At 38.2% G+C, this 21,627-nt stretch overlaps 1 protein-coding gene across 10 annotated transcripts in view; it reads left to right on the forward strand.

The window, feature by feature from the left end:
• Positions 1-20,430, forward strand: part of SLC16A9 (solute carrier family 16 member 9) — a 60,260-nt gene extending 39,830 nt beyond the window's left edge. For all 10 annotated transcript variants that reach the window (XM_001096810.5, XM_077946720.1, XM_077946721.1 and 7 more), the window contains 3 exons: positions 5,736-5,831; positions 16,581-17,495; positions 18,230-20,430. In XM_001096810.5, coding sequence (XP_001096810.3) covers positions 5,736-5,831; positions 16,581-17,495; positions 18,230-18,408 — 1,190 coding nt within the window. In that variant the 3' untranslated portion in view covers positions 18,409-20,430. The remainder of the gene's footprint in view (positions 1-5,735; positions 5,832-16,580; positions 17,496-18,229) is intronic.
• The last annotated feature ends 1,197 nt before the right edge of the window (positions 20,431-21,627 follow it).

Below are 21,627 nucleotides of genomic sequence, written 5' to 3' on the forward strand. Positions count from 1 at the left end.
CCGAGGAAGCTGGGATTACAGGAGCATGCCACCACGCCTGACTCATTTTTGTATTTTTAGTAGAGATGAGTTTTGCCATGTTGGCCAGCCTGGTCTTAAGCTCCTGACCTCGGGTGATCCGCAGTCTTGGGCTCCCAAAGTGTTGGAATTACAGGCGTGAGCCACTGTACCCGGCCTCTGTTTATTCTGTACTTTAAATAGATCTTCATTCAAACCTGATTTTGTAGCATCATGCGTTGTCTATTTGAAAAACATTGGTTTGCTGAGTTATGCAAGAACTTAAAAATGTTAACACATTTCATTGTAAAACATCACTTTGGTTAATATTACCAACAAGTTCATTAGAAATCTTTATGGATTGGCAAGTGATTGTAAGCCACACGGCCAAATCTGGTAATTGAGGCTCCTGTTTTCTCAATAAAATTACTAAACCGGGGAAAAAGCAATACAGTGGGAGATGAAAATTAGGTGGGTAGGAGGTGGCGGTGCAGGAAATGTGCCTGTAATGATTTGCTCAAGCCTCTTTCTAATAATTTCTCTTTGCTTTTCTGAAAAGCACAACTCAAAATCAATTCCTTGTATTCTCTTTTCTTTAGAATATATTGTTATTTAGCTACCTGATTATGGTTTTCTTATTATTCCCTTCCTGATTTTTGGAAGAATTCCATTTTCTTCCCCCCCCCGCCTCCTGCCACTGCCCTTTTTTGGTAATATCTGCGTAGTCCACTGAGAGTGGGGAGGGAAAAGAAACATGTTTGTAGACAGTCTGATTCTCTTTTTTTTTTTTTTTTTTTTTTTTTTTTTTTTTTTTTGAGACGGAGTCTCGCTCTGTCACCCAGGCTGGAGTGCAGTGGCCGGATCTCAGCTCACTGCAAGCTCTGCCTCCCGGGTTCACGCCATTCTCCTGCCTCAGCCTCCCGAGTAGCTGGGACTACAGGCGCCTGCCACCTCGCCCGGCTAAGTTTTTGTATTTTTAGTAGAGACGGGGTTTCACTGTGTTACCCAGGATGGTCTCGATCTCCTGACCTCGTGATCCGCCCGTCTCGGCCTCCCAAAGTGCTGGGATTACAGGCTTGAGCCACCGCGCCCGGCCTGACAGTCTGATTCTCTTACTGTAATTCTGCCAAATGAGATAAAGGGCATTTCCTGTATATTCGCTTTAGCAGAAATAGAGATTTACAAGCCCCCTCTTTCAAAATTGTTGTATAATTGAAGATAATCTTTAAGTGTCATGGATATACAGGTATAATAAGGTACTATGATTTTTTTAATGTAGTCTGAGGCAGTATCTACATAATGCCATAATACTCAGGTGAAAATGAAAAAAGTATACCAATATAATGGATATTTTTTAGTACTCATGATAGTGTAGGGGCAGAAACTACATCTTTACATTTTTTTATGTCTCTTAATTTTTACAACTATCTTACGAGATTGTTTGACAGATAAAGAAACTAGGAATTCGAGTTTAAATGACTTTGCCAAAGCCACACAACCAATTGTCTAGTTGGAGGAATAGACTTGAAAATATGTAACTTATAGCACAGCACAATAAGTGCAGTGATGAAGCCAATGTATGTGCGTGTGCAGGGGAGACACGGTGGAGGCTTAATGCTTAATTTATGCTTAAGCTGAGTCTTGAAGAACAGGCAGGAAGTGGTTCAAGTGAATACGGTTAGAAGGGGAGTGGGGATGGTGTGAGGGGGACCTTTCGGTAGCCTAAGTACTCAGAGAAGCAAGATAGAATGGCTAAACAGCAGTCTTTTTATATACATTTGTTAAGGAATGCACAGATGGTGTGAGGAGTTGTAAATATGTCAAAGCATGGTGTGTAACAGAAGCCAGATGCTAACCGTTTTATGTGGTCTTTATTGCAGTAGTATGACATGATGAGAACTGTATGACAACAGTTTAGAAGACAGATTGGTGGGAAAGGTACTGAAGGCTGAGACAGCTATTAGGAGGCCTTAGATGAGACAAAAAAAAAAAAAAGATGAGGAGATGAACTGAGGCAGTGTTAGTGCAGAGAGAGAGTGAGGTTGACAATTTAGGCCATGGGTGTGAAAAAGAGCTTGATGTCTGGTTTGATGAGAGGAGATGAGGGGACAGAGGCCTCTGCAGTTGTGTCTCCAGTGTGTGAAATGGAAGGTAAAGTGTGGAAATGAAATGTTGCAACATGTAAATATATTTAGTTTTTACCATTTAAAGAAAGGGAAACAACTATGCCTTACTAATACTGATGCTGTGAATTGTCAGTAGTACAAGTATTTAATTTTAAAATTGTTATACTTTTACTGGAGGTTGGTACACAGAATTTTTTCACTGGCAGGGGTCTGATCCAAACTGGTTGGAGGCCAAGGAATGCTTTAAGGCAGTGGTTTCCAAACTGTTTGATCTTGGGGCCCTTTATATTCTTTTATTTAAGATACCAAGAAACTTTTGATTATGAATATTATACTTAGATTTAGTCTATTAAAATGTACTGTATTAAGAGATACAACATTTACAAATATTTAGCTATTCATTTCAAAATAACAAATCTAGTACATGTTAACATAAATATTATATTTATTATGAAAAATAACTGTTTTCCAAAGCAAACAAAATTTGGTGAAAAGAGTGCCATTGTCTTACATGTTTGCAAATCTCTTTAATGTCTGGTTTCATAGAAGGCAGCTATATTCTCCTATCTACTTCTGTACTCAATATGTTACAATATGCTTCTTGATTGAAGTGTATATGAAGAAAATCTGGTCTCACACACAAAGATGTAATTAGAAAAGGGAAGAGTGTTGAATAGCCTTTATAGGTAATTATAGATATTCCTCTACCGAAACTTGGTAAGTGATAGTTTCCTAAGGATTAATTGCAATGGTGAACCTGATACTGTATCAGTATACTTTTCATACTCTGTTATAGGAAATCCATTTGTTTATTCTGTGCTTTGAATAGATCTTTACTCAAACCTAACTTTGTAGCTTCATGCATTGGCTATTTGAAAAATATTGATTTGCTGAGTTATGCAAGAACTTAAAAATGTTAACACATTTTATTGTAAAACATCACTTTGGTTAATATTACCAAAAGCTCATCAGAAATCTTTATGAATTGGGAAGCTGTCAAATGCATAGTGACAGATACAAGTTTTCCAAAATTCTGGTTTTTGTTTTTGTTTTTGTTTTTTGTTTTTTTGCTGGAAAACATGAATTTTATCATTGGTAACAATTACTGCCAGTTGTTTCCCAGCATTGGTTCATTTCCAAGAAAATATCGGCCAGACACCCAAGGTTAAATAACCGTAGTTTGTCTGTCAGACATTGTTTCAAATAAAATGATGTTCTATTTTAAAAGTGGTTATTTTAGCTAGCTATAAAACAATCGTAAGTGCTTATCCTCGCAGCAATTATTGTAATTCAGGTGAAGCATTGAAAGCAAATGTGTTTGTTTTGACTGTGAGGGTGTGGTGGTGAAGCCTATAAAGTGTCAAGTTCCTTAGGAATACCTTAGTTTGTGGTAGGCTTTTTGCAGTTTTACTCACCATCTCTTTTGCACCATCAGCATAAATGTGAACATAGTGAAAAGAGCGGAGAACATCTCAGTATTATTATAAAAATAGTTTTGACTTGACTAACTTCATGAAAGATCTTAGGGACTGTAGGTACACAGACTTCTCTTTAACAGCTACTGGTTTAAGGTTGTCCTGATGCAGATTAAGAGTGTAAATCATGCCACCTTTTCTTTCTTTCTTTTTTTTTTTTTTTTGAGACAGAGTCTCACTCTGTTGCCTAGGCTGGAGTGCAATGGCACGATCTCAGCTTGCTGGAACCTCCACCTCCAGAGTTCAAATGATTCTCTTGCCTCAGCCTCCTGAGTAGTTGAGACTACAGGTGTGTGCCATTGGTTGCCTGGCTAATTTTTTTGTATTTTTAGTAGAGATGGGGTTTTGCCATATTGGCCAGGCTTGTCTCAAACTCCTGACCTCAAGTGATCCTCCCACCTCAGTCTCCCAAACTGCAGGGATTACAGGCATGAGCCACCGTGTCTGGCCTCAACTTTTGCTTTCTGACAAATTTAAAGTAAATGCATTTCAGATTTCTGGTACGTTAAAAAAAAGTGAAGTAATCTTATCTGAACCCTAAGACTTTCAAATCATTTTTAAAAATTCACTTTAGTATAAGATTTAAAGTTTAAAAGTTGCTGTTTCAACTTTTTTGGCATTGACACTTAGTAATCTGAAATGTCTTTTTTTTCATGTCTTCGATGCTTAACCTTTGACACAGCTCTGACAATGAAATCACAGAAAATATGAATGAATAATGCAAATGTAAATTTGCATTATTTACAATAAAGCCTCCTCCAAAGGCTTTCAGAAATAGTCTTAGTTAAGGGTGACAGTTATTGGCTTCACAAAATTGATTGGTTAGAAACAGTTCTTATTTCATGTTCTGAAATGTCCTCTGTGTAGTAATGACAACTGTATAAATTAATCCAACTCATGCCTTAGATTTTGAAAGTATTTTTTCCCCATAAATGACATCAAAGGGCACTCTATTTTTAAAGGGTTATTTAAAGTCTAATTGTTTTAATCTCTCTCATTTCATTAATAAGACTGTATGCAATCATGGATGATCATCTGAGTTGTGGGTTAAGTGCTGATTTCCTAAAATGTTTATGCAGTGTATTTGTTAAACCTCATGTATTCATTTAAATCATAGTCCAGGTGGCTATTTTAAGTAATGAAAATGACCTTAATAATTCACGTAATAGGCCATAGTTAAAATTCGGTTGTTAGACTATGGCTCTTGTGTTGTTTTAGAGTGATCCTCAAGAACAGATAATGTTGTGGAAGAAAGGCATAAAGTAAATGACTGAGGGCCAAAGGAGAGTTATATGAAAAACAAACTGGGGTTGTCAGATTCTTAAAAGGGAAGAAAATACTAAGCCAGCAAACAAGAGCCTTGGAGATTATCTGGAGATAAATATTACCCTTGTGATTCAGGAACAAAAATTTAGTTGTAACTTTTTTGTTGTTAATTATAAAATAATTTCAAATTTACAGAAAAGTGAATAGTATAGCAAACAACCATAGTTGTTAGTGTTTTGTTGTATGTGCTTCCTTTTTTTGGTGAAAGTATTTTAAAGTAAAGACATTACTACATTTTACTTCTAAATAAGGTAATATGCACCTCTAAAAGACGAAGACTTACAGATATAAATTTCACTGTGGTGAGATGATATAAGAACCCCACAGGGCCTTCATATTGCAGACTGGGTTGTGCAGGCTAAACTGTAACAAAATAGCTTTGAGTGATCAAGTGTATTTTAAAAAGTTGTTTAGAGGACTTAGAAGAAGAACACTGAGCTGGGGGCAACGACTTGGAAGAGGCATAGATCTCTAAGGGGCAAACTTGATCAAATTTGCTGTTTTGTATGTGAATTTAGCCATTTTTTCTCTCTCTCCATAATGTCTTAATTTACATTGGCATTATTCATTCGTGCTTTAGACATTGGATGCTTTTTTACTTGATCCTGATCTAGGGTATGGGGTGAAAAATGAGGCTGCCCAATGGTGTCTATTGGGGCTACACACATGGAAGGAATCTAGGAGTCTGTACTTATAACAGTTTTAGCCAGTGAATAATGGAATGCCCTATTGGGCATACTTGTTTTTCCTTTTTTCTCTTGCATTGATGTAATGCAGTGTCTTAATTTATGCAATGTCTTCTCATGCTTAGGTCTTGGATGTGGTTTATTATACACTGCAACAGTGACCATTACGTGCCAGTATTTTGACGATCGCCGAGGCCTAGCGCTTGGCCTGATTTCAACAGGTAAATTTTCAAATTGAGTACAGTATTGTCACCATTCAGTCTGCTAAACAAAGTAAAAAGTTACCAACCACAGACATGTTTAACCAATCATTACCCAGCTACCAATCATGTAGCAAAATAATTTCTTTACTTCTAGAAGGAAAGTTTATTTTACACCGTAAATATGGCAGTGACTTTCTTTTTTCTTTTTTCTTTTTTTACATTATAAATTTTTATGTCTTATATGGGATGTTTTCTAAAATATATAGCTCTTCTAAAATTGTAAACTGATATTTAGTATAACATTAATAAATTTTTACATGGACACCTATGATTGTCAAAGCACTTTTAGAAACTTAAATTTAAATGACCATAAAACTTGAAAACTAGTGTTTATGATATTTTTTTAAAAGCTATTTTTTCATCCATTGTATTTGCTTCCTGAAACTCCAAAGTAAACCATCTCATTATTTGTTATTTATTATTATTATATTTTAAGTTCCGGGATACATGTGCAAGAACGTGCAGGTTTGTTACATAGGTATACATGTGCTCTGGTGGTTTGCTGCACCTGTCAACCCATGATCTACATTAGGTATTTCTCCTAATGTTATCCCTCCCCTAGCCCCACCCCCAACAGGCCCAGTGTGTGATGTTCTCCTCCCCGTGCCCATATGCTTTCATTGTTCAACTCCCACTTATCAGTGAGAACATGTGGTGTTTGGTTTCCTGTTCTGTGTTAGTTTGCTGAGAATTATGGTTTCTAGCTTCACTCATGTCCCATGAACTCATTCTTTTTTATGGCTGCATAGTATTCTGTGGAGTATATGTGCCACATTTTCTTTCTTTTTTTTTCTTTTTTTTTTTTTTTTGAGATGGAGTTTCACTTTGTTGCCCAGGCTGGAGTGCAATGGCACGATCTTGGCTCACTGCAACCTCTGCCTTCTGGGTTCACGCAGTTCTCCTGTCTCAGCCTCCTGAGTAGTTGTAATTATAGCCATGTGCTACCATGCCTGGCTAATATTTTGTATTTTTAGTAGAGACAGGGTTTCTTCCTGTTGGTCAGGCTGATCTCGAACTCCGGATTTTAGGTGATCTGCCCTCCTTGGCCTCCCAAAGTGCTGGGATTACAGGCGTGAGCCACCGCGCCCTGCCTATACATGCCACGTTTTCTTTATCCAGTCTAACACTGATGGACATTTGGGTTGGTTCCAAGTCTTTGCTACTGTGAATAGTGCTGCAATAAACATACATGTGCATGTGTCGTTATAGCAGAATGATTTATAATCCTTTGGGTATATACCCAGTCATGGGATTGCTGGGTCAAATGGTATTTCTAGTTCTAGATCCTTGAGGAATCGCCACACTGTCTTCCACAATGATTGAAGTGTAAAAGCATTCCTGTTTCTCCACATCCTCTCCAGCACCTGTTCTTTCCTGACTTTTTAATGATTGCCATTCTAACTGGCATGAGATGGTATCTCATTGTGGTTTTGATTTGCATTTCTCTAATGACCAGTGATGATGAGTTTTTTTTTTTTTTCATGTTTGTTGGCTGCATAAATGTCTTCTTTTTTTCTTTTCTTTTCTTTTTTCTTTTTCTTTTTTTTTTTGAGATGGAGTTTCGCTCTTTTGTCCAGGCTGGAGTGCAGTGGCACAATCTCGGCTCACTGCAACCTCCACCTTCCAGTTTCAAGTGATTCTCCTGCCTCAGCCTCCCGAGTAGCCGGGATTATAAGTGCCCACCACCACGCCCAGCTAAGTTTTGTATTTTTAATAGAGACAGGGTTTCACCACATTGGCCATGGTGGTCTCAAACTCCTGACTTTGTGATCTGCCTGCCTCAGGCTCCTAAAGTGCTGGGATTACAGGCATGAGCCACTGTGCCTGGCCAGATGTCTTCTGTTGAAAAGTGTCTGTTCATATCCTTTGCCACTTTTTGATGGGGTTGTTTTTTTTTCTTGTAAATTTGTTTATGTTCCTTGTAGATTCTGGATATTAGTCCTTTGTCAGATGGATAGATTGCAAAAATTTTCCCCATTCTGTAGTTTGCTGGTTCACTCTGATGATAGTTTCTTTTGCTGTGCAAAAGCTCTTTACTTTAATCAGATCCCATTTGTCTATTTTGGCTTTTGTTGCCCTTGCTGTTGGTGTTTTAGTGATGAAGTCTTTGCCCATGCCTATGTCCTGAATGGTATTGCCTAGGTTTCCTTCTAGAGTTTTTATGGTTTTAGGTCTAACATTTAAGTCTTTAATCCATCTTGAGTTAATTTTTGTATAAGGTGTAAAGAAGGGGTTCAGTTTCAGTTTTCTGCATATGGCTAGCCTGTTTTCCCAACACCACTTGTTAAGTAGGGAATCCTTTCCCCATTTCTTGTTTTTGTCAGGTTTGTCAAAGATCAGATGGTTGTAGATGTGTGGTGTTATTTCTGAGGCCCCTGTTCTGTTCCATTGGTCTTTATCTCTGTTTTGGTACCAGTACCATGCTGTTGTGGTTACTGTAGCCGTGTAGTGTAGTTTGAAGTCAGGTAGTGTGAAGCCTTCAGCTTTGTTCCTTTTGCTTAGAATTGTCTTGGCTATATGGGCTCTTTTTTGGTTCTATATGAAATTTAAAGTAGTTTTTTCCAATTCTATGAAGCAAGTCAATGGTAGCTTGATGGGAATAGCGTTGAATCTATAAATTACCTTGGGCAGTATGGCCATTTTCACGATATTGATTCTTCCTATGCATCAGCATGGAAAGTTTTTTCATTTGTTTGTGTCCTCTCTTATTTCCTTGAGCAGTGGTTTGTAGTTCTCCTTGAAGAGGTCCTTCACATCCCTTGTAAATTGCATTTCTAAGTATTTTATTCTCTATGTAGCAATTGTGAGTGGGAGTTCACTCATGATTTGGCTCTCTGTCTATTATCGGTGTATAGGAATGCTTGTGATTTTTGCACATTGATTTTGTATCCTGAGACTTTGCTGAAGTTGTTTATCAGCTTAAGGAGATTTTGGGCTGAGACAATGGGGTTTTCTAAATATACAATCATGTCATCTGCAAACAGAGGTAATTTGATTTCCTCTTTTCCTATTTGAATACACTTTATTTCTGTCTCTTGCCTGATTGCCTTGGCCAGAACTTCCAATACTATAATGAATAGAAGTGGTGAGAGAGGGTATCTTTGTCTTGTGCTGGTTTTCAAAGGGAATGCTTCTACTTTTGCCCATTCAGTATGATATTGGCTGTGGGTTTGTCATATTTTGAGATATGTTCCATCAATACCTAATTTATTGAGACGTTTTAGCATGAAGGGGTGTTGAATTTTATCCAAGGCCTTTTCTGCATCTACTGAGATAATCATTTGGTTTTTGTCATTGGTTCTGTTTATGTGATGGATTATGTTTATCGATTTGCGTATGTTGAACCAGCCTTGCATCCTAGGGATGAAGCCAACTTGATTGTGGTGGATAAGCTTTTTAATGTGCTGCTGGATTTGGTTTGCCAGTATTTTATTGAGGAAATTTGCATCAATGTTCATCAGGGATATTGGCCTGAAATTTTCTTTTTTTGTTGTGTCTCTGCCAGGTTTTGGTATCAGGATGATGCTGGCCTCATAAAATGAGTTAGGGAGGAGTCCCTGTTTTTCTATTGTTTGGAATAGTTTTAGAAGAAATGCTGCCAGCTCCTCTTTGTACCTCTGTTAGAATTTGGCTGTGAATCTGCCTGGTCATGGGCATTTTTTTGGTTGGTAGGCTATTAATTACTGCCTCAATTTCAGAGCTTGTTATTGATCTATTCAGGAATTCAACTTCTTCCTGGTTTAGTCTTGGGAGGGTGTATGTGTCCAGGAATTTATCCATTTATTCTAGATTTTCTAGTTTACTTGTGTAGAGGTATTTATAGTATTCTCTGATGGGATTTGTATTTCTGTGGGATCAGTGGTGATCTCCCCTTTATCATTTTTTATTGTGTCTATTTGATTCTATTCTCTTTTCTTATTTATTAGTCTGGTTAGTGGTCTATCTATTTTGTTAATCTTTTCAAAAAACCAGCTCCTGGATTCACTGATTTTTTTCTTGAAGGATTTTTCTTGTCTCTATCTCCTTCAGTTCTGCTCTGATCTTAGTTGTTTCTTGTCTTATGCTAGCTTTTGAATTTGTTTGCTCTTGCTTCTCTAGTTCTTTAAATTGAGTTGTTAGGGTGTCGATTTTAGATATTTCCATTTTCTCCTGTGGGCATTTAGTGCTATAAATTTCCCTCTAAACACTGCTTTAGCTGTGTCCCAGAGATTCTGGTTCATTGTGTCTTTGTTCTCTTTGGTTTCAAAGAACTTTTATTTCTGCCTTAATTTTGTTATTTACCCAGTAGTCATTCAGAAGCAGGTTGTTCAGTTTCCATGTAGTTGTGCAGTTTTCAGTGAGTTTCTTAATTCTGGTTCTAATTTGATTGCCTGTTGTCCGAGAGACTGTTTGTTATGATTTCTGTTCTTTTTCATTTGCTGAGGAGTGTTTTACTTCCAATTATGTGATCTGTTTCAGAATAAGTGCTATGTGATGCTGAGAAGAATGTATATTCTGTTGATTTGGGGTGTAGAGTTCTGTAGATGTCTATTAGGTCTGCTTGGTCCAGAGCTGAGTTTAAGTCCTGAATATCCTTGCTAATTTTCTGTCTCATTGATCTGTCCAGTGTTGACAGCAGGATATTAAAACCTCCCACTATTATTGTGTGGGAGTCTAAGTCTCCTTGTAGGTCTCTAAGAACTTGCTTTATGAATATGGGTGCTCCTGTATTAGGTGCATGTATATTTAGGATTGTTAGCTGTTCTTGTTGCATCAATCTCTTTACCATTATATACTGCCCTTCTTTGTCTTTTTTGATCTTTGTTTCTTTCAAATTTGTTCTATCGGAGAATAGGATTGCAACCCCTGCTTTTTTTTCCTTTCCATTTGCTTGGTAAATCTTCCTCCATCCCTTTATTTTGAGCCTACGAGCGTTTTTGCACATGAGATGGGTCTCCTGAGTATAACACACCGATGGGTCTTGACTCTTTATGCAATTTGCCAGTCTGTGTCTTTTAATTGGGGCATTTAGCCCATTTACATTTAGGGTTAATATTGTTATGTGTAAATTTGATCCTGTCATTATGATGCTAGTTGGTTATTTTGCCCATTAGTTGATGCAGTTTCTTCATAGTGTTGATGGTCTTTACATTTTGGTATGTTTTTGCAGTGGCTGGTACCTGTTTTTCCTTTCCATATTTAGTGCTTGCTTCAGGAGCTCTTGTAAGGCAGGACTGGTGGAGACAGAATCTCTCAGCATTTGCTTGTCTGTAAAGAATTTTATTTCTCCTTCACTTATGAAGCTTAGTTTGGCTGGATATAAAATTCTGGGATGAAAATTCTTTTCTTTAAGAATGTTGAATATTGGTCCCCATTCTCTTCTGGCTTGTAAGGTCTCTGCAGAGAGATCCGCTTTTAGTCCAATGGGCTTCCCTTTGTGGGTAACCTGACCTTTCTCTCTGGCTGCCCTTAACATTTTTTCTTTCATTTCAACCTTGGTGAATCTTATAACTATGTGTCTTAGGGTTGCCCTTCTCAAGGAGTATCTTTGTGTTGTTCTCTGTATTTCCTGAATTTGAATGTTGGCCTGTCTTGCTAGGTTGGGGACATTCTCCTTGATAATATCCTGAAGTGTATTTTCCAAGTTGGTTCAATTCTCCCCATCACTTTCAGGTGTACCAGTCAAAAGTAGGTTTGGTCTTTTCACATAGTCCCATATTTCTTGGAGGCTTTGTTCCTTTTTATTCTTTTTTCTCCAAAAGAAAAAGCAAGCGCTTCTAGAAAGCACTTTATCCCTTTTTTCCTTCCTTTTCTCCTACCTTTTTCAGGGATAAAGTACTTTCTAGAAGCGCTTGCTTTTTCTTTTGGCAAAGTCTTCACCAGCATGTGACTCTCAATTTACTGGGCCCATAAGCTTTCTCTTCATATGTTACGTTGGACATTGAATGCCCCCAAATTAGATATCTTAGAGACTTTTGAAAGCCACTCCTGCTCTCTAGATTCCTTCTCTCTGGCCAGGATGTCTCTGAAAGAAAGGCAGCAGCCCCAGGCAGGTGGGTAACCCTGGAAGGTCAGGCTTTTAGCTAGGCTGAAGAACGTCGGTAGTTATTCTGGCAACAGGATCCAAACTAATATTTTGTTCCTGAGGCCAACCGAGTGGCAACAAAGTGATTCGTGGTTGAATTGAATCCAGCTGGATATTTCTCCTGTGTATTTTAAGAAGCACTGCCTGGTGAGAAGTGGGAATTGTGGTCTAGGCGGAGACAAGGCCAGAGTCAGAGGATATGGCTAAGGCAGTGATGGGAGAAGGGATGCAGACACAGAAGATGGGGAATCCAGAGTAGTTGGATTGCAGTTTGCAGAACCTGTGAGGATCTTCTACAAGTGTAGGAAGGACTGTGAGAGTAGGTATGGCAGCTTCAAGGACAGTGGGTCTCAGCTGTACTGTATTTTCTGTAGAGGCAGCATGACGTCGAGTTAGAAGCACGATCCTGGATCCATACTGTCTAGTTTTGAATGCTCCTTCTGTCACTCACTAGCTATCTGGTGTTAGACAAGTTACTTAACTGTTCTGTGCCTCCGTTTCGGAACTGTAAACTGGGGATAATAGTATGTTGATGAAAAGAGTCAAATTCTTTAAAATATTTGAATTTTCATGAGCAACAAGTGGCCCGTGACACAGTCCCACGAGATTCTGTCTCAGGTGGTCAGGCTAAACTTCATTTTATACATTTTAGGGAGACATAAGACATCGATCAATACATTTAAGTTGTACATTGGCTTGGTCTAGAAAGGCAGGACAACTGGAAACAGGGGTGTCCAGGTTGTAGGTGGATTCAGGAATTTTTTAATTGGCAGTAAATTGAAAGGATTAAGTTATTGTCTAAAGATCCTGATTCGATACAAGGGAATGTCTGGGTTAAGACAAGGGGTTATGGAGACCAAGAGTCCCATTATGCAGATAGAATCAATAGAAGGGAGTATTTCTTATCAGACTTAAAGAGTCTGTTCTTTCAATCTTAAGGTGCCTGTTTTAATGTTAATACTGCTCAGCTGTGTCTGAATTCCAAAGAGGGGAGAGTAAAATGAGGCATGTCTAGCCCCCATCCCTCTGACCTTATCATGGCCTGAACTAGTGTTTCAGGTTTACTTCGGAATATCCTTGGCCAAGGGGAGGGTCCATCAGCTGGCTGGGTGGCTTAGAATTTTATTTTTGATTTACAAATAGTACCCATCACATTGGGTTATTGGACATATGAAAGGGATGTATGTGTAAGGCACATGACAAGAGCTCTCAAGTGTTAGAAGTTATAATTCTGACCTAGGTTTCCCTAATGTCCAAATTTATTTGTTTTGAAGGTGTTGGGAATTGCATGCTGTGACAGATGATCGATCTTGCTTTTCACTCAGTCTTGAGAGGAGGGCACAGGGGCCTGGTCCATAGCACACTAAATAAAAAATGAAGCAACTATGGACAGTCAAGATTGAAAGGAGTTTTCAGTTTCAACTCACAGGGAGCTCGGTGAAGGGAAATTAGGGAGAAGTATGAACCCACCTTCAGTCAAAGATATGATAAACAAAACAAAAGTCACAGTAGAGTTTTTTAAAAATTAAAAAGAAACCCCACATCCAAACACTTGAAATATTGTGATCTAGTTGAAAGAAAGGAATGTGGGCATGAAATAAAGGTTTGGGGAAAGCGATCTTCCTTCGTAGTGAACAGGGGTTGGTCCAGAAATGCCCATGGGCCAAATCTGGCCTACTGCTGGTTTATGTATGATTAACAAGCTACGATTGCTTTTTACTTTTTTAAATGTTGAAAAAAATCAAAAGAAGAATATTCATAATATGTGAAAACTAGGTGCAATTTCCATTTCAGTGTTCATAAATAAAATTTTATTATAACACAGCCATACTTGTTTTTTTATGGATTGTCCCTGGCTGGTTTCATGCTTCAAGGGCAGAGTTGAGTGTTTGGGACAGAGATTGTACACCCTCTATGCCTTAAATATTTACTCTCTGATCCTTTCCAGAAGTTATTGATCCCTGGTATTAATGAGTTAAAGCATGGCTGTATTTCTCACTGCTTTGTGTTCCCTGAACACCATTTAATATTTTCTCTTTGTAATAATGTATAACATGCATGGAAGCATAATTAGTTTTATTTCACTTAACCCTTTGCAATGATTATATTAAAATTAGGATGTTCTTTTTGAAGACTAAAAATTACAGTTTTAGCTATTGCATGCGGGGCTTAATACCTAGGTAATGGGTTGATAGGTGCAGCAAACCACCATGGCACACGTTTACCCATGTAACAAACCTGCACGTCCTGCACATGTATCCTGGAACTTAAAAAATAAAAAATCACAGTTTTGCAGTTTGCAAAATTCCACCAGGAAACTCTAAATTACTTTTCAATACCCTGGGGGGAAAAAATCCTGCATCTTTTTTTTTTTTTTTTTTTTGAGACGGAGTCTGGCTCTGTCACCCAGGCTGGAGTGCAGTGGCCGGATCTCAGCTCACTGCAAGCTCCGCCTCCCAGGTTTACACCATTCTCCTGCCTCAGCCTCCCGAGTAGCTGGGACTACAGGCGCCCGCCACCTCGCCCAGCTAGTTTTTTGTATTTTTTAGTAGAGACGGGGTTTCGCCGTGTTAGCCAGGATGGTCTCGATTTCCTGACCTCGTGATCCGCCCATCTCGGCCTCCCAAAGTGCTGGGATTACAGGCTTGAGCCACCGCGCCCAAACATTCCTGCGTCTTTTTAAACCACAGACATGTTCTTGTGGGATGAAGGCTGAGGAAACTAGCCTCCAATGTGTAATTTGATTTTCCCCACTCTCTCCTATCTTATGTGTTCAATAAATATCTGTTGAATTGATTTTCATCATGTTGACAGATAAACTTGGTTGGCAAGAATAGGAAAGTTGTTTGTTTATTTGTTCCATGTGAAAATATAGAACTTTCAAAACACCTAGAGCAGTTTTAAGTATCTAATGATGTGGCACTTTGTTAGAATCTGTACAAAGAAATGTTAGGCAAAAATCACAAATTTATAGTTAATGGGTACTAATGCAGCCAGCAATACCTGAGGTCACCCTGCTGTTTTTAATTCTGTCAGTGTGTTTTCTGTAGCATTTTTAAGTTTTACAGTATATGCCACATTTAATGAGAGAAAGAAAGGATTACATTTTTCTACTGTTACTACTTCTCAGTAGTTAGCAAAGAGATACTCTCTTAGCAGTCTATTTTAGCTGCCGTTACATTAACATGAGACATTAATATTTGCAAAGTTTTTTTTTCCTTTGGGAATGAAGGGGTTAACTTTAAAAAATGTTAAGAAGGGACAACTGAGGTCCCAAAGAAAATATTTTCTTACAACTCTAAGGCAGAGCCATTTGGCTATTTAGAAGAATTGTTTTATAAGATGGGTTTTTATAGCAATCATATCCATGCAATCAGTGATGCCTCTGAGCTTGGTCCTATTGGCATCCTCATGAGGTTATAATGTAGTTTAATATTGACCATCTTAAACACATGATCAACTTTTTCAGACTATTTTTTCCTGTTTTTTCACATGACATTTCCCAACAACGTTTAAATTTTAAAATGCTCTGTTTTTAAAGATTGAAATCAGAAACAGATGAGAACAGTACCAATTGATTAGGCTACCATAACTTGGCAACACTGTGTGTTTAGTGTGATCAGTGCTAAAAATGTGAATTATTCACAGTGTTACACAGATGTATAAACCAGCATACTTTGTAATTTAAATACCCTAAAAATTATACTTTTCTCATAATTGCATTAATGCATGAAAAGTGTGAATCACTCATTCTGGTGATTCAGCAATAGATTTGAACTATCAAGCCATTTTAAATATCCTTAAACTGCAATATACTGTTTTTAAAAAGTAAAATATGAAAATTTACTTTTCTGGAATAAATATGTAGAATGAAGCCTGACACATAATAAGTGCAAAGAAAGTAGTTTCATGATGATACTTTGTTTTGGGGTTTTTTTGTTTGTTTGAGACAGAGTCTTGCTCTGTCATGAGGCTGGAGTGCAGTGGCGCAATCATGGCTCACGGCAACCTCTACCTCCTGGGTTCAAGTGATTCTCCTGCCTCAGCCTCCGGAGTAGCTGGGACTACAGGCGTGCGGCAACACGCCCAGCTAATTTTTGTGTTTTTAGTAGAGACGGGGTTTCACCATGTTGGCCAGGATGGTCTCGACCTCCGGACCTTGTGAGCCACCCGCCTTGGCCTCCCAAAGTGCTGGGATTACAGGCCTGAGCCACCGTGCCCAGCCAATGATACTTGTTAAGAATATGGGCTATTGGGGTCAAACTGACTGAGTGTGAATCCTATTTATGTTCTTTACAGATTTTTGATCCATGGCAAATTTCTCAACCATTCCAGCCCTAGGTCACTTTATCTCTAGATTGGAAATAATAATAGGACCTACTCAATGGGATCAGTAAAAGCATTAAACATGATTGTGCAATGTGAAGTGCTTAACAGTGTCTGAGCTGCAACTTCTAATTCTTAAATGTTCTATCAGTATTTCTATATTATTGTTATTATTGTTATCTTCTATCTTTACTATGATTTTAATATAAAGTTACATATAAATGCCAGTGTAAAAAATAAATTGAATTGTGATACTACAAATTCTAATCCTGAGAGCCTGAGATTACGAGGTTGAACAGTTCCCGTTCCCTTTTTAGGTTCAAGCGTTGGCCTTTTCATATATGCTGCTCTGCAGAGGATGCTGGTTGAGTTCTATGGACTGGATGGATGCTTGCTGATTGTGGGTGCTTTAGCTTTAAATATATTAGCCTGTGGCAGTCTGATGAGACCCCTCCAATCTTCTGATTGTCCTTTGCCTAAAAAAATAGCTCCAGAAGATCTACCAGATAAATACTGCATTTACAATGAAAAAGGAAAGAATCTGGAAGAAAACATAAACATTCTTGACAAGAGCTACAGTAGTGAGGAGAAATGCAGGAGCATATTAGCCAATGGTGACTGGAAACAAGAAAGCCTACTTCTTAAAAACCCCACAGTGACACACACAAAAGAGCCTGAAACGTACAAAAAGAAAGTTGCAGAACAGACATATTTTTGCAAACAGCTTGCCAAAAGGAAGTGGCAGTTATATAAAAACTACTGTGGAGAAACTGTGGCTCTTTTTAAAAACAAAGTATTTTCAGCCCTTTTCATTGCTATCTTACTCTTTGACATCGGAGGGTTTCCACCTTCATTACTTATGGAAGATGTAGCAAGAAGTTCAAATGTGAAAGAAGAAGAGTTTATTATGCCACTTATTTCCATTATAGGCATTATGACAGCAGTTGGTAAACTGCTTTTAGGGATACTGGCTGACTTCAAGTGGATTAATACCTTGTATCTTTATGTTGCTACCTTAATCATCATGGGCCTGGCCTTGTGTGCAATTCCATTTGCCAAAAGCTATGTCACACTGGCGTTGCTTTCTGCGATTCTAGGGTTTTTTACTGGTAATTGGTCCATCTTTCCATATGTGACCACAAAGACTGTGGGAATTGAAAAATTAGCCCATGCCTATGGGATATTAATGTTTTTTGCTGGACTTGGAAATAGCCTTGGACCACCCATCGTTGGTAAGATATTTATCTTAAAGTCATCCCATTTTACTGTTCTTCCCTGTCATATCTCCAGATACAGAAATCCAGATTGTAATAGTAGCACAAATTTGTACAAAATAAATCTGCATGGAACATCTCATGGTAATGATTTATTCAAGACTGCTTTGATGTAATTGAGAAAGCCAGTATGTATGCCCTGGGATTTGTATTCACTCTACATTTGGGAGAAACTCAAAGTGCCTGCTTATTCTTTTCTTTTGAGACGGAGTTTCACTCTGTTGCCCAGGCTGGAGTGCAGTGGCGCAATCTCAGCTCACTGCAAGCTCCGCATTCTAGATTCACACCATTCTCCTGCCTCAGCCTCTGGAGTAGCTGGGACTGCAGGCGCCTGCCACCACGCCTGGCTAATTTTTGTTTTTGTTTTTGTTTGTGTGTTTTTTTTTTAGTAGAGATGAGGTTTCACCATGTTAGGCAGGATGGTCTTGATCTCCTGATCTCGTGATCCACCTGCCTTGGCCTCCCAAAGTGCTGGGATTACAGGCATGAGCCATTGCGCCCAGCCTGCCTGCTTATTCTTATCCAAATATTTGAGAGATTCTCTTCTTCTAACTCCCAGTAAACCACGTTGGAAGTAGTAGAGTAATATATATCATAATTATAGCTATATATAAAACTGATGAAATTAGGGTGTGGGCTGGATGTTCGTACTATTTCCATGAAACTTACTTTTTTTCTTACTGTCTTTTCAGGTTGGTTTTATGACTGGACCCAGACCTATGACATTGCATTTTATTTTAGTGGCTTCTGCGTCCTGCTGGGAGGTTTTATTCTGCTGCTGGCAGCCTTGCCTTCTTGGAATACATGCAACAAGCAACTCCCCAAGCCAGCTCCAACAACTTTCTTGTACAAAGTTGCCTCTAATGTTTAGAGGAATATTGGAAGACACTATTTTTGCTATTTTATGCCATATAGCAATGATATTTTAACAGATTCTCAAGCAAATTTTCTAGAGTCAAGATTATTTTCTTATAGCAAAATTTCACAATGGATGACTCTGAGTGAATTATTATTGTTTTTTACATATCCTATTTTTTATGTAGTGTATGCGTAGCCTCTATCTCATGTATTTTTTTTCTCTTTCTCCTCCCCGCACCATCAATGGGACTATTCTATTTTACTGTTATTCACTAGTTCTTAACATTGTAAAAAGTTTGACCAGCCTCACAAGGCTTTCTCTGTGTAAAGAAGTATAATTTCTCTGCCGACTCCATTTATTCCACCACAAGGCACCTAGAGAGACCACTCCTATTTTAAAAGTGATGCAACCAGCATGATAAGATATGTGTGAAGCCCACTAGGAAATAAATCATTCTCTTCTCTATGTTTGACTTGCTAGTAAACAGAAGACTTCAAGCCAGCCAGGAAATTAAAGTGGTTACTAAAACAGCCTTAAGAATTGCAGTGGAACAAATTGGTCATTTTTTTTTAAAAGTTATTTTAACCTACAGTCACCAGTTTTCATTATTCTGTTTTATTTACCTCACTGAAGTACTCGCATGTTGTTTGGTACCCACTGAGCATACACTGTTTCAGTCCCTAAGGTGTTTGCTGAGATGTGGGTAACTCCAAATGGAGGAGTAGTCACTGTAGACTTTCTTCATGGTTGGCCACTCCAGCCTTGCTCACTTTTGTTTCTTGACCATCCACTCAGCTGATGTTTCCCGGGAAGTGCTAATTTTACCTGTTTCCAAATTGGAAACACATTTCTCAATCATTCCGTTCTGGCAAATGGGAACCATCCATTTGCTTTGGGCACAGTGGGGATGGGTTGCAAGTTCTTGCGTATCCTCCCGGTGAAGCATTTATTTGCTACTATCAGATTTTACCACTATCAAATTTAATTCAAGGGCAGAACTAAAAGTGAGTGTGTATGTGTGTGTGTGTGCATGTGCTATGCATGCTCTAAGTCTCCGTGGGATATGGGAATGGAAAAGGGCAATAAGAAATTCATACCCTTATTCAACTGCATTTAACCTTAAGAAAAATGTCCTTGAGATAAACTCCAATGTTTAATACATTGATTTTTTTCCTAAAGAAATGGGTTTTAAACTTTGGTGTGCATCAGAATCCTCTACAGATCTTTTTGAAAATATAGGTGCCTGGGTATCATGTGTGGAGCTTTTAATTCTGCTGGTGTAGGCTGTTGCCCAAGCATCTATCATTTTATTGAGCTCTTCGAGTGATTCTGATAACACAACCTGGATTGAGAATTTTTATAAGATCGGCAATGGAAAAACATTTATTCTTTTAAATAATAATTTTCTAAAAACCCAAGAGGTCAGGGGGTTTTTATAAACAAATAGCCAAGTGTTCTTTAAATAGGAGGCACCCTTCCCATTGTGCCAAAATCATCTTTTCATTTCTTTTGAAATATGTATGGTTATTTTATACTTGTATGTTGCCTTTCTTTGAAGGCGCCTGAAGCACTTTATAAGCACGAATCCTCACAGCACCTCTGTGAGGTAGATAAATAGTACTTTTCTATGTAGTAAACCTGGAGTATGGAGAATTTCCTAACAGTTCATTCTACTTAATAATGCAATAATGGAGCTCCAAGATGTCTTGGACTTCTACACCACACTCAGACTTCTGGAAAGTTTTCCGTACCTCATTCTTTAGTCCCTATCAAGGTTAGTAAATAAAATAAGTGACATAAAAAACAAAACAAAACTACCTGTTGTGTTGAAAGTTCCTTTTTGCCAATGTTATGTTCAGGAAACTCAATAACCTGAAAAAGTTTGACTTTGATGTGACATCTTCATATTCATCAACGCTGATAATTGTCCAAAGGCATCTTCACTATGTCTACTAAATAACATCCAATGTGTGTGTTATCTATTGTCTAGGGGATGAATTTTAAGTTACAATAAAATATTTTTGTTTTGCATCAGTTTGGTTGCTTTCTCTCCTCTTAGTTCTCCACCCAATTATAGTGACACATCACTTGAATGTAAAACTATAAATTACCCGGCATAATTCAGACTCTGGAACTTGGTGACTGGACAAAAGCATATTCTAAATGCTTAGCTACTTTGATCATTGCCTTCCAAAAAGCTGGTATATCAGCTTTACCTCTTGTTGTAAAGAGTACTCTGCAGGTCTTAATTCTTAATAATAATTTCACCAATTATTTATAGAATTCTTAATATGTTTCAAGCTTGTGTTGTTTAACCCTCATAATAACCTTGTGAGATGGAAATTATGACCCTCATTTTATAATCTAAAATATAATTGTCATAATACTATGGACAGCATATTATAAAAGTATAAGTAATTTCCAAAACCAAAACGCAAAATGTTTCTCTTTGTAGAAATTAAAGTAAACCCTTTAATTTCTAACATGGTTTAGAAATTAGGCCTACCCAGGAGGGTTGCTCTAAAACCAATCCTTTAGTGAACAGAGAAAATTTTCTGTAGGGTAATCATGTCAGCAGGGAAGAAAGTTCAGCCACCAATCTTTAAAGGGCTCATGAGGAACAATTCCCAAGAACCAGGAGTTCCAGCACTGGGAGGTCATGACCAAAAACATATGTGCCAGCCAACCAGTCCCATGACCTTAGGTAGCCTCAGCACTTAGCAATTGGTATAGAATTATCCTAACTCAGGATGTTCCAGAACATAAAGGGGAGCTCCATTTTGAAACAAAGGACATCTCATTTTCTCTTTTACTTGGGAATATTATACTGAGCGCATAAAATACATGATTTACATTAGCAGTGTCATGCACTTTCTCCTTCATTAATAACAATCTTGGGCTGGGCACAGTGGCTCATATCTGTAATCCCAGCACTTTGGGAGACTTGAGGCCAGAAGTTGGAGAACAGCCCGGTCAACATGGTGAAACCCCATCTCAACTAAAAATACAAAAATTAACCAGGTGTGCTAGCACATGCCTGTAATCCCAGCTACTCCGGTGACTGAGGCAGGAGAGTCACTTGAACCTGGGAGTTCGAAGCTGCAGTGAGCCAAGATTGTGCCACTGCATTTCAGCCTGGGTGACAGAATGAGACCCCATCTCAAAAAGAAAAAAACCAAAAATCTCGGGACCGTCTGCTATATAGTCAATTGTATATAAAGGATGGTCAGT

This window comes from Macaca mulatta, chromosome 9 (genome assembly GCF_049350105.2).
Source record: "Macaca mulatta isolate MMU2019108-1 chromosome 9, T2T-MMU8v2.0, whole genome shotgun sequence".
NCBI lineage: Eukaryota > Metazoa > Chordata > Mammalia > Primates > Cercopithecidae > Macaca > Macaca mulatta.